This window comes from Candoia aspera, chromosome 2, assembly GCF_035149785.1.
Source record: "Candoia aspera isolate rCanAsp1 chromosome 2, rCanAsp1.hap2, whole genome shotgun sequence".
Lineage (NCBI taxonomy): Eukaryota > Metazoa > Chordata > Lepidosauria > Squamata > Boidae > Candoia > Candoia aspera.
Window position 1 is genome coordinate 123,474,825 of NC_086154.1, and position 17,789 is coordinate 123,492,613.

Genomic DNA, 17,789 nt, shown 5'->3' on the forward strand with positions numbered 1-17,789 from the left:
TACAACTGCAGCATGCGCTTCAACGCCCCACACCCACCTATCTCCCCCCATCTCTGCCCTTTTGGACACCCTGCACTGCACTGATGCCTACTCCTGCTGCCCCTTCCTGCCTCCCCCAGCTGGCCAGGGAGGAGGCAGCAGGATGGAGCTGGCAGAGCAGCTCCCCGGGTGGCAGCTTTCCAGGCAAAGGTGGCAGCGAGGCCTTGCACAGCACCAACAGCTGCCGCCTTCACCCGGAGAGCCACCACCCGCACCACCAGTGGGAGGAAGAAGACAGCAAAGGTCAGCAGGGGGCGGCAGGAGTAGGCAATGGTGAGAGCGATAGGGCGACGGATCCTCATCTACCGAAGAGAGCTCATTGGGACTGGCTGGGGAGGTGGCGGCGGGACAGTCAGCAGTTTGCACAGGGCAGGAGAAGCCTGAGGTCTTTGCCTAATGACAGCGCAGTCCTCGCCTAATGACTGCAACCAGGATTACCGGAACAGCCATCGCTAAGTGGTGTGTTCATGTGATGTTTCACCTAATGACCACTTCGCTTAGCGATGGAAACTTTGGTCCCAATCAGGGTTGTTACGTGAGGACTACCTGTATTATTGTTTACAAATACAAGGATGGAGTGTAAGATGCTTTTCCTTATACTTGTCCCTTTCAGTTCTTTTGGGTATATTTGATGCTTACAGACTTCTTGATAAAGATCACAACAGTATTCAACCAACGGTGAGCAACATTTATATTTTATATATATAATTATTTGTTTGATTGATACCCTGCTTTTCCTTCAGGAGCTCAAGGCAGCATACATAGCTCGTCCTCCTCTGTTTTTCCCCCCAGAACAACAGTCCTGTTAGATAGGTTGTGGTGAGGAAGTACGACTTGCCCAGAGTCACTCTCTGAGCTTCTGTGACTAATGGTGCACTTGAATCTAGGTTTCCTCAGTCCAAATCCAACACCTTAACCACTCCACTACACTGGCTCTGAGTATGACTGTATCCTTTTAAGAAAAAATAAAAACAATGTTTTTATTTGCAGAAACTCTAGCGTGGTTGTCATTATCTCCTTTAATAAAAGCGGTGCGGTGTTATCTTTTCAGCCTAGTATTTTCCCATTCTCTGTTCTTAGGAGAAAGCACAACAGCTAGCATACTTTTATGGTATTTCTTAACGAATTCTTGCGACCTTTTAATCATTTCCTCAGAGGTTACCTTTGGTGGAGATTGCTGTGGTTTACTGGTGTTTGATGAATGCTGCTGTCGCAGAGCCCGTGGAATAAACTCAGGAGCCAGAGGATTCAATACATAGGTTTTCTTTAACTCCAGAGCTTCCAACTGAGCCTTGATCTGATCAAATGTGATACCGTGAAGACTTTCATTATCATGGCACAGGGCAATAAACCTTTCCCAAAATTTCCTACAAGCCAATACAAGAACAACACAAAAATGTTTGGTTTCTAGATAAAAAAATACGAAGTAAATCTTGTACCCATTATTTCTATACACCCCTTTGATTCCAATACTGTTTAGTTATGAGACAACATAGTTTGAATTCTTCAAAAATAATGAAATGTTAACGATGAAGCAATGGCAAGGTTTATTAGCCAAGTTCTCTGCAACATATACAAGCATCAGTCTTAGCGTCAGAACTTCTGTAAAGTGCCTCCTTTTTTTCTTTTTAAAACAATCAGGCAGATTGTTCGCACATGGCACATTTACACTGCAGCTGCAAGAACAATGAATAAAATCCTGCCAGCTCTGATATGAAACATGCTGTTGAATTTAAAATAAATATCTGCCACAGCTCTGTCTAATATGGCTGCAACTTTAAAATATGTATTGTAGCCACATTTCACAAAGGCCTTTATAGTTATTGCAATGGATTCTTGACTCCCTTTAGCAACTTTCAAACACTTACATTTTAGAATTTAGCATTACCAGTCAAAATGTCACTCATAATCCTGTAGATTTGATTAACTCTTTTAAAGTAACAGCATGCTAGAAATAGTTCTCAAAATGTAGGAAGAACAAATAGTTTAGAATTGAGCTGCTGTTGGTTAGAAGAGCTGTGAAGGCCCGGCTCTTCACCCAGGCCTTTGGCAAGGGACGTGAGACCCCCTGCTTCATTGTGCTTGCCATCTTTTATCTTTATCCTTCATTGATTTTATTGCAATATCTTTGTGTGATAGCTGTGAGCCACTCAGAGTCGTTCAGAGTCAGATGGCATGCAAGTTGTTTTTTATTATTATTGTTGTTGTTGTTGTTGTTGTTATTTGTGCTTAGACAAGAAGTATTAGGGATGAAGCTGGCAAGGCTGAAAATAAAGCGTCCGAGACCAAACAAGACCATTATAAAAAAAATTGTGCAGGTGCCCTCAACCTCAAAGGATGAGAAACAGGCAGCAAAAAGACCATTATTGTATAAGGGTGGGAGAAAGAAATGCAGGGTTTAGACCCTGGAGTTGACATACAGCTATTAGATCCTTACTTTCTGTATTATTTTCATCATTACAAGACCTTCTTTCACATTTGCAGTAAAAGCAGCATATCTCTCTGAGCCTTGTCCTTGAATCTTCCACTGCTAAGCTCATGCCTATGCATCTGCATTCCTAGAGAGAGATTTATTGCTTTGCCTAGCATGAAGCTCAGACAAGAAGCGTATCTCTAAACTATACTGGTTATAGCTTAGCATTAACTGTGCCTCAGTTACTCATAGAACACACCACAGCATGTTAAAAAAACCTTTGCTTGCATTCTACTGCAGCAATTTATGATTATCCTGCACATCTGTTGTCTGAGGGCCATATCACAAGTGCTTTTTCAGTTGCAAAATGGCCAAGAAAAGCAACACAAGAGCAGAATTAATAAAACAAAACTCTTGTAATAAATTTCAAGCATGTGGTAGTCCAATCCAGATCAGGATCACCACACCACATACACTTCTTCTGTACAACCTTTGAAAAAATTAACTTCCCAGGAATTCACAAGGGATATTAAATAAAACAGGACCAGGTAGCTGCCCACATAATTTCACATTCAACGCTAACATGTTAACCATTAAACATGGTATGCAAAAGTGCCCATGTTTAGGTAAAAATGAAATCATATTTCAGCTGTTTATGATGTTCATAATAGTTCATATATTATGAATATGGATCATATTCATAAATACTGTAAAAACCAGTTGTTTTATATAACCTGTACATATGCAGTTGCTATGAAATTAAAATATATCCAAATTTTTTATCCCCTACAAGCTAGATCTAGTACAAAGAAATCATGCTGGGATACTGCTGAATTCTCACTATATATTTTCTCAGCAATAATTCACTCATTAAAATGTATCTATTGAATATAACTAGCAATTTCTTCAAGATGACAATATTAAATTTCTGTTAAAACCAAATAATCATACTATAACATTTTTAAAACATTTAAAATATAGATTGAAAATAGATTATAAAATTACCCACTTCAATATTCCAAATTTTATCTTGTCAACAAGGGAACAAGAAAAGATTAAAGGATCTGGTTTTCTTGTCTCATGCTTAACAGCACATGTTTTCACCAGTGACAAAAATACAGATTATATATAAATCAGTCCTGTTCTTGCTCTCAGTATAATCTATTCCAAGTGTTAATCCATAGAATTAGACTGGGTTATTTTGAATGTATCAATTTACATTCTCATTCCCATAAAACAGAGCAGAGATAAAGGAATAGAACTGAGAGCCTTTGGTTCTATTAACTAATTCCAGTAACAGTTTTTCTCTTTATCTCCCCTTCCCTTTATCTCAGTGGCCTGGTTTGAAAAACCCATCCTTGTATATGAAGCACAGGCCTTTTGCAGATTCACAGTGCCCCTTTGCATAAACTGTGATTAAACAAGGACATGTCTGTTTGACCACAGTTCTCCATGTCATGTGGAATGAGAAAGAATGATAACTAGCTTCAAAGGAAGCCAGGATTCAAATCAGTTTCCACAATCCAATGATATTAATCATTATTTCCCAACTGAAAGGAAACAGGAAACCAGGGTTAATCATTACTTTCTGCTTTGACTGTGACTGACAGCAACAAAGACCAAACTGGTTGTAGTTGCAGAGAAATGGTTCATGTAGAGCAATATACAACTATCCAAATGCATCAAGAATCTATCTGCATGTATTCAGTTGCAAGAAAAATATAAGAAAATAACAATTTTAATGATATGGATCAAATGTATATTTGGTTTGATATGCCTCCTAATTATCTTCTCTCCTCTGTGGCCAGTAATTATACAGTATCTTCAATGCAAGTCTGCCTGAAAGTGGATCTAAATATGCAATAGAATCATATGATACAGTTTTCCTGCTCTACACAATTTCAGATTTTTGTGTGTGTAGGATTGTAGGGGGAATAGGGGGCAGAGGAATGTATGGGGGGCAGAGAAGGATTCCTAAATATTCTAGTTCTGTATTTGTTTTTAATGAGAAAAAGTGGGTTAGAAACCTGAAAAATAAATATTAAAATACTTTCCCCAGCAAAATTTCTAAATATTTCTCCCTTCCTCCATTTATTATTATTATAATTTCAAAACCAACAAAAAGGAATAAAACTGAAGCAAATAATATTTAAAAGAATATACTATTAATTGACAAAACTAGCATCTTGGAAAGTCTAAAATGATTTTCTGTAAACTGCCCAGAGTCCCTTTCTTGGGGGGAGATGGGCAGTGTCAAAATTTGATAAATAAACAAATTAATAAATAAAATTTTGTTGATGAGCATGAAAACTTTTTCATAAAGGAGCATTAAAATACAACATTTCCATCTGTACCTATAACATTAAGAGAAAATTTTACAATATGAAGCCTTTGTAGAACAGCCTTGTTTCCCCTTTTATGCTGCAAATGAAATATAATCAGCAAATGTCCAAAATGTTGCTAACTTGAACCTACTGCAAGTAATCTTCATATTTTAGTATCAGTTTTAGATTCTCTTAATATACTTTTCACGTTAAATGAAATAATAAGAGACGGCAAGATTAAGCGTAAGACACACATTACAGGGGGCAGGGGCATGGACACTTTCCCCCCCTAAGGCTCACATCTATCTCAAGGTGAGAGAGAAAGCCTAAAGACTCCAGCCAGGTACAGCAGAGCACATATGAGAATCAATTATCAAAACCACAATAAGCCTTTCATCACTATTGTTTATTATTTGGTCATACCACACATTTGGTGTACCTGCATCTTCCAATGGAACATAAAGCAATTGGGTCGCCCACCACAGCTACTAGGGACTGTGCTCTGGTAATGGCTGTGTTGAGAAGTTTGTAATTGGACAGAAAACCATAATCTAAGTCTTCTGTTGAATCTTCCAGTAAATGTTCCTTCCGTTTCATTGCTGTTTGCTTGTGTTTGCAAGTGTGCCGTGTTCGTACTGTGCTGAGAAACAACACTCGAAACTGCTTTCCTGAAGAAGGAAGAGTATGGAATAATGTTAGCCTCTTTTTTGCTAGAAACACTACCAGGTGACTACATATATTGACTTTTTACATCTGTGTCTGGCAAGTGAATAACTGCTGCTCACTTGAAGATATTTGTGTTACAATAATTAGAAAATAAATATTCTAAAATAATTAGAAATAAAAAGAACATTTATTATTTACTTTAATATTAATCATGCTTAAACACTGACTTCTTCAGAGCTGTTAATTTCTGTAGCATTAAAAACACTGGCACAGTGTGTGTGAAGTTGCCATATTTTTACCTGTATATATGTATTAACTGTACAGTCATACACTATAAATACCTAAAAGGCACATGTTGGGAACTTTAGCTCATGAGGTGCCACTGAAGATAATTTTCTATTTGCTCATAGCCATATGGACAACAGAGATTAAATTTACAAAGGAGATCAGAAATGGGGAATTACTGGGAAAATCAAATGGCATAGGAGTAATCCTAGGAAAGAAAAAGCTAACTTTAAATAAGGGAATAAGAAAATAATGATAGATGGGAGACAAGCAGGTATTCTTAATAAGACTGGGGGGGGAAAAGCCATGTGTAAATAATGTTTGTACCTAAGAATTAAGAATCCTTAAATTCCTCATAGGTTCTAAGAACCATTGAAAACTCTAGATTCTACTCAAACCCATCAAGGGAAGAAAAACAAAGGAAGAGAAAGAAAGACAACTTTCCTGGAGAAACAGGAGACAATGATTCAGACCTTTACTAAGATTCACAATCTTAATAAAAATTAAATTTGTTATGGTCTTTGAGCAGCATTGATTTGGCATTATCTTTGTTTCTTTCACAGACTGTCTCTATATAGAATCCTTCTAAAGAACTCTACTATATTCCTTTCCAACTTCATATATTGACTGTTTCTTGAAAAGACTTACCAATATTAATGATCATAGCCACTGAATTTTGCTAGATCCTTGTCTCAAAAGATATCCCATGATTTTTGAATGATTTGAGTATTTAAATACCAGTAGTATTATAAGTTGCTGATACTTTAATGTCATTCCAGCTCTCAGCTAGATTCTTGCATTCAAAAGTATGCATCTATCTATGTGGTCACTAAAAGTTGACACTGACTTTATGGCATATAATAAAAGCAAATCATGTATTACTTACCCTGAACATTTAACACTCTTTCAACACTGACATCAGACAATCTTTTTTTCCGAAGCTCTGCCCGAATCCGGAACACTTGATCAGCATAGGGTGTTACAACACCTATGCTGCCATCGTCCAACTTTCCCCAGGCTACTGGCCACTTCCTCCTCAATTCTTCAACACGTTCTACTACTTCAAACACCTTAAAAGGGGAAAAATTATACTAAGGAAATTGCTAGTTTTTTGTTTCAGGTTTGTCTTATATTTTTGGATGAAAAGCTATGCAGGTTTTAGCAGAAGCCAGTTTTAGCAGCAAGGTATTACCTAAGTCTTTAAAAAATATTCATTTAACTGTAGCATCCCCTACATGACACTGACATTACTTTGATCATTTGTAAGTGTATCACTTCAATTACTAATATTTTCACTACATCCATACTTGCCTTGCATATGCAATCAAAAAGACCTATACAATCAATAAGGAGTAAAACTCTAACCCTGAGCAGAAACCTTAGCTTTTAATTGTTGATGAGCATCATCAACAATCATTTGACATATTTCAAGAATAATTTTCTTTATGCAACATTATTATCTGAAATAGTACATAGCATGCATTATAAAACTGTATTCACTGTTCTGTCAGGGAATTCAACAATATATGTATATTTTAAAAAGCAGATAAATTTCTTTCCACTTTAAGAACTTGTGCAACACAAACATTAGGGGGCATCCGGTAGTGCAAAAGTAATAAGATTAAATGTGGACCCATCTTGCAGCAGGCTGAGTTACCACATCCCTGTCCCTGAGCACTGACTTTCCAGATAAAGGAAAAATGGACTGATTTTGTCTGGTATCACCAAAGAAAAGAAGGAAGGTATTAACTGTTAAGTTCAGCCCTGCCAGACTTTCCCTTAGTCTTTTAGCTGAAGCCTACTCTTCTGATGAAAATCTATTTCAGAATACTTCATAAAAGTTTGATTCCAATGTATTTATTCTGCATAATCCCCACCAATCTGTATCATAAAATCAGAGCAAATCATTTTATCACTGGATCATTTTATCACTGGACAACCAGCTCTGCTCTGAGTAATTTCTTTAACACACATATCTCAATAATCAGTATGTTGTGAGTGGTATGTGATAATGAGCGAGAAGAGGTACAAGTAGGAACTGAACACGTGTAAAAGGCATGGACATCCTCAAAGCAAGTACGATTCCTGGTGACTGCATCCATGCAATTTTCTTGACAGCCTTATATAGGTGGTTCACTACTCCCTTCTTCCAGAACCTTTTTCTAGCTAACAGCATATAATCAGGAGTTAAACAAAGAATAGAAAATCCATTGCTTTGTTGCTCTTGTTTTACGAAGAATCCAATTATACCACTTCTCTAAGAACACCTTAAGGGATATTGAATCCAAGATCACATGGACTGGACAGGTGTTAGTTATCCCTTTTTCAGACTGAAAAAAAAGGGGTAATTTTAATGAAGAATGAAGGAAGATATACTAGTACTGGTGTAACAGCTCACTGCAGCACTTCCCCAGGGATTTGCTCTGATAATGCAAATTAACTAAATTAAATGGTAATGTGGCTTGTTTGTTCCTGTAGACAAGCTATGAGAATAACCAGTATGCTGGCAAATATTCCAGGAATATGGCAAGGAATAATAAAGAAGCAAAAGTAGAGAAATGTCCTTTCAGACAGTTTTATTAGTCATAAATATATCTTTTAAAGCCAAATAACAGCCTTGGTGGATAAGTTATATCTATGAATAAGAAACTTCATATGGAATGTCCAGAACCTAAACATATACTAAGATGCTTTAGATCTACTAATGAATTTCCCATTCTCTCTTTCTGGAATACCTAGAACAATAGAAAAATGGTTTATAGCTAATATTGCAATAACTGCAGGAAGGCATCTTTTTTCTGGAAGACAGGACACTAAAAAGTAAATTCTGTAATCTCTTCTGTCCATAAAAGCATACTTTGAGATATACTGCAGCTACTAGCATTGTAGTTATACTGGAAATTTAAAAGCTGATGTAACTGGTCCCCTTTTCCATGCTATACCTCAGATTCACAACCTGGGTGCCTTCCAAATATGCAGACTTCAGTGAGAATGACCACTGCTGAGAATTCCTGAAATTTGTCTACACATCTGGAAGATGCCCATATTGGGTAGGTTGATACAGCTGCTGAAATGATCTTACAAGAAAGAAGTTGTTTTTTTATTTCTCCTTCTCTCCCTTTGTTATTTCTGAGTTGCACTCAGGCATATAGTAAGAGCTCGTGAGGCACCTTGCAAGGCAGTAAGAGACTATAGATATGAAAATTGGTGCAAATATTAAGGTTGAGAACCACTGCACTAGGCAAGCTGTTTCCAAGACCAGAACTCATTTGGAAGAGAATTAGTCCACTGTTCACTTTGTCTTTAAAAAGCCTAAGTGAAGACTCCCCATATTTCAAATTCATTCTGAAATTAAAAGGTGTTTTAAAAGGAGAAGAAAGGGTGTTTCAGCTTTAATGAAAGATGGGGAAAGTAAGAATTAATGGGTATGGCATTCTAGAGATAACCTTTTCGTCTTTTTATAATGTCATTCTAGCTCACAAGTGAGCAACCTGTGGTCCCTGGACTAATTTCCCCACAACTTTTGGATTAATGTCAAAATCCTTCTACAAGCAATGTATTTACACCTCTGGCAAGGTTAAGCTATTCCTGACTACTGTATGGAGAAAAAAAGAAAGAGGGGCTGTTATCCACTGCTTGGTTAAATTAAATCAGTGACTGGTGACTCTAACATATTACTTTCAAGGGAACACGATCTTCAATGGAGAAAAATATTGCCCAACCCTGTTCTAGTTGAACAATGGAATTAGGTTGTTGTTTTTTTAAATAGACTTTTTAGTTTGGTTTTGCAATAGACCATTATCAGCAAATTGTTAATGAGATCTTCAGGCTTGCAGAGGTATTTTATTATAAAACAGTTTGAAGAACCACCTTAGGCTGAATTTCTATGTAGAACCAAACATGATAATTTCTATTAAGACTTGGATAATTTATGGGTCTTGGCTTAAAAAATGCTTAGAGGTTGGTATCTAAAAGCAGATATGGCTTCTTCATGTATATACTTCAAGTGGGTCAATCATGGGAAAGTGTCAATGAGCTTCTACATTAGCATGGGGCAGCCAAACCAATACTCAGTTGGACATGGTAGTGGCAAGCTCATAATCATTCCACTGTGGACTGTAAGGCTATTTAAGCCAAGTGCTGCTGATGTCCAAATTAGAATTCTGAAGACTTCAGTAAAAATACTATAACCACAAAAGCAATTCATTGAAGTCAAGTGCTACCTCTGCATTGTTGTAAAATGCAGTACTATTCTTTTCTTGCACATCTTCTCCTCGTGCTGTGAAGAATGTCAGAGGATAAAAATCTTTGTGTGCAGGCTGTTTTCCACTGGCCATCAATTTGCCCTCATAGAAAAGCTCAGAAGTATAACTGTAATGGAGAGGAACAAAAAATGAAATGTAGAAACATCGTAAGGGTTGAAGCCGGACAGGCCGGGACCAGCAGTATCCAGGCCAAAGACAACCATTATGTAAACATTCTGCTCGTTACTGCTTTGACCTGCGAACCAGATACACTTTTACAACTTCAGCATGTTTTTATGTAAATACGTGGCAATGCACAGAAGCAATGAATGGATGTTGAAGCATGTATGTTGACTTTAGCATCATTCTGAGAAAATTAAAATTAATCAAGATGTTTTGATTAATTCTACCTTCCTCAATCTGGTAGTCTATAGAGGGGTTGAGATCACAACTGTTAGAATTCCCAATCACCAAGCTCAGTAGCTGGGACGTCTAGAAATTATAGCTCTAACATTTCTGGAAAACACCAAGATGAGAACAGGCAGGGGTAACATCTTATAAACAATTATTTGTTTACTCTAATACAGCAAATGTTTGCTTGTATAAGTTAAAAGACAAAATTTCATAGAAAAGAACTGATATGCATCTTTTGGTTTTTCACATCCCCTGTGCTTGCTAAAATAATAAAAGCCTTAGAAAGAATCCTGGCACTCATTTTAAAAATCACTTTTAAGAAAAAGTGTATTTTTTTTATTCAGAACAGTATAGTATGCCTAGTTATACTTCTCAGACCACCTGTGGAGTTTTATATTAATAGGACTATTCCTGAAAACCTTTGAGGGTACAGATACAATATGAAATACTTTACTTCTACTTTACTACAAATGGGAAGGGAGCTGCTCCTCTAACTGAGCCATCAAGATATAATTCATATTTTCATACTTTTATTTAATAATAATGGTGGTGGCGGTGGTGTGATATCAGCAATAGCAACTTTCTGAAGCTGCATGTGGAAAACCTGCATAGCCACAAAGATCCTATGTTCAAAATGCATCCATAGCTTCTCTTGACTCAATTTATGAGCATGCTCTGTTATTTCTCTGCCAATCTTGTACAGATGATTAACCGATAAATTCTGTCATTTTGTCTGAGCATCTCTCAGACTCTCTCTCCCACTTGCCTATTTCCTGCATTAATGTCTCTATTCCTAGACCATGATCATAATTTCAAACTTCAGTCTAGATTCAAAGCCCCAAGAACGGACTTGCTAGATAAGTACTTTCACATTGCCTTATTTTGCCAGTTTATACCAGTGGCATGGTAAAGATAATGCTTCTGAACCTGGATCACATCAGACTGAGCAATACTGAGGTCAGCATATAACAGCAGCCTTCAACCCAGCAAACAAGTCCACATACCTGAAAATTATCTAACCAATTTGGCTATTCCTCTGTTACACATATTCAGGCAGTTCTACTGTAATCATTTTAGCAGGAATTAATATTTTTATAAATGCAAAAAACTTGAAATCCAAGTGGTAGTGGGAGTACAAACTTTATGCATCTGCCAATAGCACCGCTTTCATTTCCGCTCTACATACTGCACAATATTGTCTTGCATTTGGTCCATGCAATGTCACACAAACTATTTCATATTTTGGAGATACAATTGTCAGTGTAAATAAAAGACTGCTTGTGTAATGTTGGAGAGAGCCCTAGGTCAGCTATAGTATTACAGAAAATTGTGGTGGCTTTGGTGGAATAAACCACAATTAAAGAAGCCCAGGTAGGCCATCCTACTAAGCCTCAGAGTAATGCAGTGTACTTACTTATTTTCAGTATAAAAAACTGGTAGTCTTACTATGCTAATAATAGTGGTAAGTTATTACACTTCTCTTTTCAACTAATTTGGGAGTGTAATGGCAAAAGATTTTTAGTGTTTCTGTTAGACACCTGCACCAGCCAAGCAGAGTGTGATACAGTGAAAAAGTTCACACCTACTTGATGATAGCTTCATGGGAGCGATAGTTCTCACACAGCAAGATCCTGCATGGAAATTCTGCAGGGCAATGTTCATAAAGACGATCAAGTAATGAAACATGAAGATTTCTCTCTCTGGCAAATTCACTGTACACAAAAGGACTAAGCTGTAACCCAGAAAAATCAGAAGGAAGATATTATTTTATAACTGAATATTTGTGAAGAGCATTATCTCAACAGAGAAGCAATGACCAACCTATAAAAATGCTATTAAATTATTTATGTACAGTGGGGGGAAAAAAAGAATGACATTATATCAAATAGTCTCCATTTAATTGTTTGAATTTCACTTGCTTCCAATTTATGGGTAGCAAACAAGTGAGGATATTTCTTTGAACTTCCAGGTTTCTTAAGTAGGCCAATTTCCTCTATTTCGATGCCTGAGGGAGGAGCACTGCATGATGAACTCTAAAGAGAGTTTCAAGAGAGGCAGGGCAGACCTAAACTCTTTGGATTGCCTTTACTGCTACATGCATACATAAGGAAACCAACCTAACGTAGATGAGATGCATCTTTTAGTTCTACTTTCACAATTTTTTGCTTTCAGTCAATTTAGTATTTTTAATTGTTTGTACAATATCACGTGGGAAAACCCTGCTGAACCCAAGTAACATTTTTCTGCAACCTGCCTTGCTAAAAAAACTAATCAGAGAATCAAATAGTGCCTATGAGGCTAAGGTAGGATGTCATAAACTTTCATAAACTTGAGTTTATTTATTCATCAGACTTATACCACACATTTCTTCAGGAGCTCAAGGTAGCATACACAATCTTTACTCCTCCCACAACAACATCATGAGGTAGATGGGGCTGAGAGAGAGTAACTGAATCAAAATCATCAAGTAAGCTTTCATGGATGAGGGTGGCTAGAACCTGGATCTCCTGCTCCTAGTCCAACATCTTAACTACTATACTGTAATGGTCCTTGAGCAGATTTCGTCACATGCACAAACTGGCAATCAGATAATGAACGTAATAAAGAACTTCTAGTTAATTTAAATGCCATTGATTGGATATACAGTTGATCATGCTGAGTACATCCTTAGTCTTTTATGAGATATAATTATATCCTGTAAAGTTAGAGCAGTTTTTCCCCATGGAGACACTTAGGCTTTCCTTTCTGCCTTTATTTCTCTTTTTGTTCCCCTATAGTACTGATCTGCTTGCTCTTTTAGTTCAAATTATTTCTCTGAACTTTTCCCAATCTAAAATAAATGCTTTAACAGCTCTAATAGCCTTTTCTTTTTAAAATTTCTATTGCGTTTTGTGTTTAACTGTCATTCTGAAAGTGATAAAGTTCTTATCCCCAGTGCTTTCTAACTTTCACTGAAATAATTATGATCTATTCTTCTGTGACAATCTTTTTCTTTTGATAGTTAAACTGTTTCTTATCCCATCTACCTCAAGATAATGAAAAGGGACTGATTCTAAGCTTCTGTCCTTGTTTATGTATACTGCCTTTCCCATTTTCATTCTTATTTATTTTATTTATTTATCAAATTTCTCTGCTGCCCATCTCATACACAACAACTTTAAAGTTTATTATCCATATTTTCTCTTCTACTATTTTTTGTAGATCAGGTACATATTTGATACCAATTCCTCTTTTCTACCTAATTCTTACTGAATCTTCCTTTTAGGCAGTGATTTTAGCTTTTACTATCATTTGTAAGCTTAATAGTTGTATTACAATAAATATTTTCTCTATGTGATTTTGAGGTCAAATCAGTTAACAGATGTTACGTCTTTCATAATATGGAGAGATTTTGCTATGGACTGATATATTTTTCACACTACAGTCCATAAAAATTTCAGCAGGATACTGATTTAATCAGCCAGGAGGGGCAAGGATCTAGTAAGCAGGGCTAATGAAATTGGTCAATACAGGACTGTCCCATTGGTTAAGGGAGATAATTAATGCCATATTATGGGAGAGATGTATCATTGCCTAAAGAAGGCTTGGTGTCAGGGAATGGTTCTTAATCCTCAGCTGTCACTAATTCACAGGTGATAAGTTGGTAGAGTGCCTTGCTTTTCCACAATTATATCTAGTGTGCCAGCTATGCTCCTTCCTGAACTGACTAGACTCAGGATGATCATCCATACCTTAGTTACTGTGATGGACTGCAGTAACCATCTGAGATGGTTCTCAGGAAGGAGGGAGCACGTTCCAAGGAGGGGGGCAGGACAAGAGACAACATAGCCCAGAGATAGAACATGGGAAGACAAAGAGATTCAGAGTAGCCCCACCCTAAAGCTCCCCAGGTTATTTCCCTTCGGTTAGAGTAGAGTAGATTGTGTCTGGCAAGATTCTGTCCTTACAATGTGATCAAATAAAGAACTGAAGTTTGGCTGAACTGATTCCTCATCCTTCTTGGGTTGGGCCTGACGGTTACATCCCATATTGACTAGTGCAACTTGGTTTGTGTGGGGCGGTCCTTGAAATGTTTCTGGAATTTGTAGTTGATGAAAAATGTGGCGACTAGATTGCTAACCTGTGCAAATTAAAGAGATCATATAATGCTGTACTGGAAGATCTGAACTGATTGCCAGTTGCATAAAGGCACAACAACAGATGTTGGATAACAGAAGCTGCGGGAAACCAAGCATCATTCATATTGTGAGTAGAGTCAGATAGGAAAATAGTTTGTAAGGAAATCATTGGAAAGTCAGAAATGGCCTATACTTAAAATGCAATCTGCACTTTTCCCACCAGTCCACCTGTAAACCTCATATAGCTTTTGTAACAGTAATTAACAAAGAGGATATACCAAATTTACATCTACATTTATTCCTTTTGCTATGAATAAAAACGTTTTATTCTTTTATATACTCTCTTTCATTGTGCCAGCCTTTGTCCAGTGTCCACTGACACATTACTCATGGTTAAAGAGTAAATTTTTGTTCCTTTTTCTAAGGGAAATACAGGTTTTAATATTAAGCAACAAATATTAGATTTTTAAAAGAATAAGGTTTATTTTTATGAGACTGATTATGACAAAAAAGACAAGAAGCTGGATAAGGTACATTCACCCTCAAGTAAGTAATCAAAAATATGGATTCCATTCCTGGGTCCAGATTTTAATGTTTGTGATTTGCTGATGTTCAATAATCTTCTGTTAAAACATGTATCCACTACTGTATTCCTTTTTCACTTTCAGAATGTTATCGTACCTTATCTAAATACAGATGCGAGTTTCAGTGAGTCTAGCAAGTCACTATATTCCTGTCAATTGCTTTTAGTATAGTTTTGAACTGAAAACTTATGGTTGAATTTTAAGCTAAGCTCTTCCTGATTTATGCATCATTCTCTTAACTCCTACACCAAAATAATTCTTGGAGCGCTAAACTTTATGATTTGCAAACAGAGCTAGCTGTTCTTTAAAAAATGGAGGTAAGTTCAGTAATAGACATCATTACCTGCATATGGTCTCCTGCCAAGACAATTCTTGTATTTTTATTTGCTAGCGCTAAAGGCATGATAGTCTCACATTCCATTGCTTGTGCAGCTTCATCCAACAGAATATGTGTAAAAAACCCTACAAAGCAGACACAGGCAAAATGTTAAGTAGCAAGCAATGAAAGCTGTGATAATCTTATGAAAACATTTAGGTTTGGTCCTATGAAAGAGACTCAATCTCAGCTCTAATCAACATAAAAAATCTCTGATAACATAGTTTTGATAAGCTATTTCCAGTCAATATATTTCTGTCTTGCTATTCTATCAAAGGTGAGATAAGGAAAAGTTAAAAATTTAAAATCTTTAGACAGCAAAAGGCAATTCCTTTTTCCCATCCACATTCAAGTCTGCAAGAAATAAGGCAAGGTGTATGAAACACAATATTTATAAGAGAACTGGTTTCTGCTTTCCTTAATCCTGAAATAATAGAGAGATTGAAGCTGATATTGAATATGGGAATAATTTTAAATCATGTTGCTCTTATTCCTCATTAGCAGCTGCTCTGACCCACAGCTTGGAGGAGAACACCTGTTGCCACTGAGGTTCTTGGGCTCTCTGCTTTCTTTTCTAATGTTTTGAATTGGAGATATTAATATACATCTTGAGGGTTAACTTGTTATTCTGGGAAGGATGTGACTGTCCTTTTTAGTGCACCAGGAGAGGTGCACTAAATTTCTATAGCAATAGAAATTAAAAAAACTATCTTAGGAGAAAGACAGAGGGTTTCCCCACAACTGGATGGTCCTCCAGCCCACCTATGCCCCTTTTAAAACTCAGTGCAGCATTAATATTGGAGGTAGGGGATAGAGAGTTGTTGTGATCTACAGAAATTCCACATTTCACTCTAGGCTTTCAGATCATTTGCCTGCTTATATGGAGTGTTCGCATTTACTGCTGGGTACACTGAAATACTTTTGGAATGCTGCCCATCAAGCTCTCAATCCTGGTGTTGTCTAGCAGATTTTTTCCAAATTTTGCTATGGCTCAAATGAAATATATAACACGTTGTGTTTTTAATTTTTAATTGTTAACCACCCAGAAAACTTTTCTTTTCCTGATAATATACAAATGCCAGCTACTTTTGATCAATAGAATACTTTGTGGAAATTATCTGGACCAAGACAGAATGAAAAGTATGGGTTTGAAAACTGTCAGATTAATTTATATGCACATAAATAATAAAATAAAAATAATAAAATCCAGTTGGAGAAAAATGTCACCTTTCAAATTTAAAAATGTCAGAATATACAATCATTTCTGACTGGAAAAAGAGAGAACATACAGCTAAAGTATACAAAAATGTATTGAAAGATTCATTTGGGGAAAGGAGAATCCTCAGTTTGGGAAAGACTACCTCTACTATACATAATAAATTCCTGCAAGAAATTGAAAAATAGCTTAAAATATATTATAATTAAAATTTCAACTGCTTATTGGGCTTCAAATATTATTATGAACAAGATACCAATGCTGGTTTTTATTTTTGAATAGCTCATTACATCTGAATGAATTATTTCTTAACAAAAAATAAAGGAAGTAGAACTGCTGCTAAAACATTAGAGCAAATCAGAGGATATAACATTGAAGTACTTTCTTGATCAGATGGGAGTATATGGAAGCCATTGTTAAATTCATAATATATGGCAAAAAAAAAATATAAGATTGAATATATTAGAGATATGCTTTGGTATTACAGTAAACAGAGACTGAACGTAACTCCTGTATAAATGTATTTACAGTTCTGGATTATTTCTCATGAACTTATTATTTTATTATTTACTACAACTGCCAATTGAAGAGAATATTTGTAGCTCGGGGTTGAACTGTGGTGTCCCTGGTGGTCTCTGAGCCTTGTTGTTTTCTTGCAGATGTTTCACTGCTAGACTAGGCAACATCTTCAGTGTGAGAAGCTCTCACAATGAAGATGTTGCCTAGTCTGGCAATGAAACATCTGCAAGAAAACAACAAGGCTCAGAGACCACCAGGGACACCACATATTACAAGTGCTTTTATGTTCCTTCAAACAACTAAGTTTGAGCAGTTTACATGTAGAATAATTCTAATTAGTTAATATATGGTCTCTTCAAACAAGGGCTAATTAAAAGTTTTTAAAAGGTTTAGTAAAAATCTATAGAGAAGTGATGAAAATACAGAGCAAATCTGTCCCTCTCCTCATAATGCTTACAGATTAAACATATAATAAATGATCTAACATTTAAATATAGCTCATATGGGGATCATATCAACTCATCACCTACAATTCTTTTAAAGAAACCTTTGCATTCCTCACCATCCACAATTCATTTAAAGAAAATCCTT

General features: G+C 36.4%; 1 protein-coding gene across 3 annotated transcripts in view; it reads right to left on the reverse strand.

Moving 5' to 3' along the window:
- The window catches only part of HELZ (helicase with zinc finger), a 147,423-nt gene that overhangs the window by 44,203 nt on the left and 85,431 nt on the right, over positions 1–17,789 (reverse strand). For all 3 annotated transcript variants that reach the window (XM_063293483.1, XM_063293485.1, XM_063293484.1), the window contains 6 exons: positions 15,431–15,549; positions 11,972–12,117; positions 9,951–10,098; positions 6,614–6,797; positions 5,216–5,444; positions 1,202–1,406 (listed from right to left, as the gene is read on the reverse strand). In XM_063293483.1, coding sequence (XP_063149553.1) covers positions 1,202–1,406; positions 5,216–5,444; positions 6,614–6,797; positions 9,951–10,098; positions 11,972–12,117; positions 15,431–15,549 — 1,031 coding nt within the window. The remainder of the gene's footprint in view (positions 1–1,201; positions 1,407–5,215; positions 5,445–6,613; positions 6,798–9,950; positions 10,099–11,971; positions 12,118–15,430; positions 15,550–17,789) is intronic.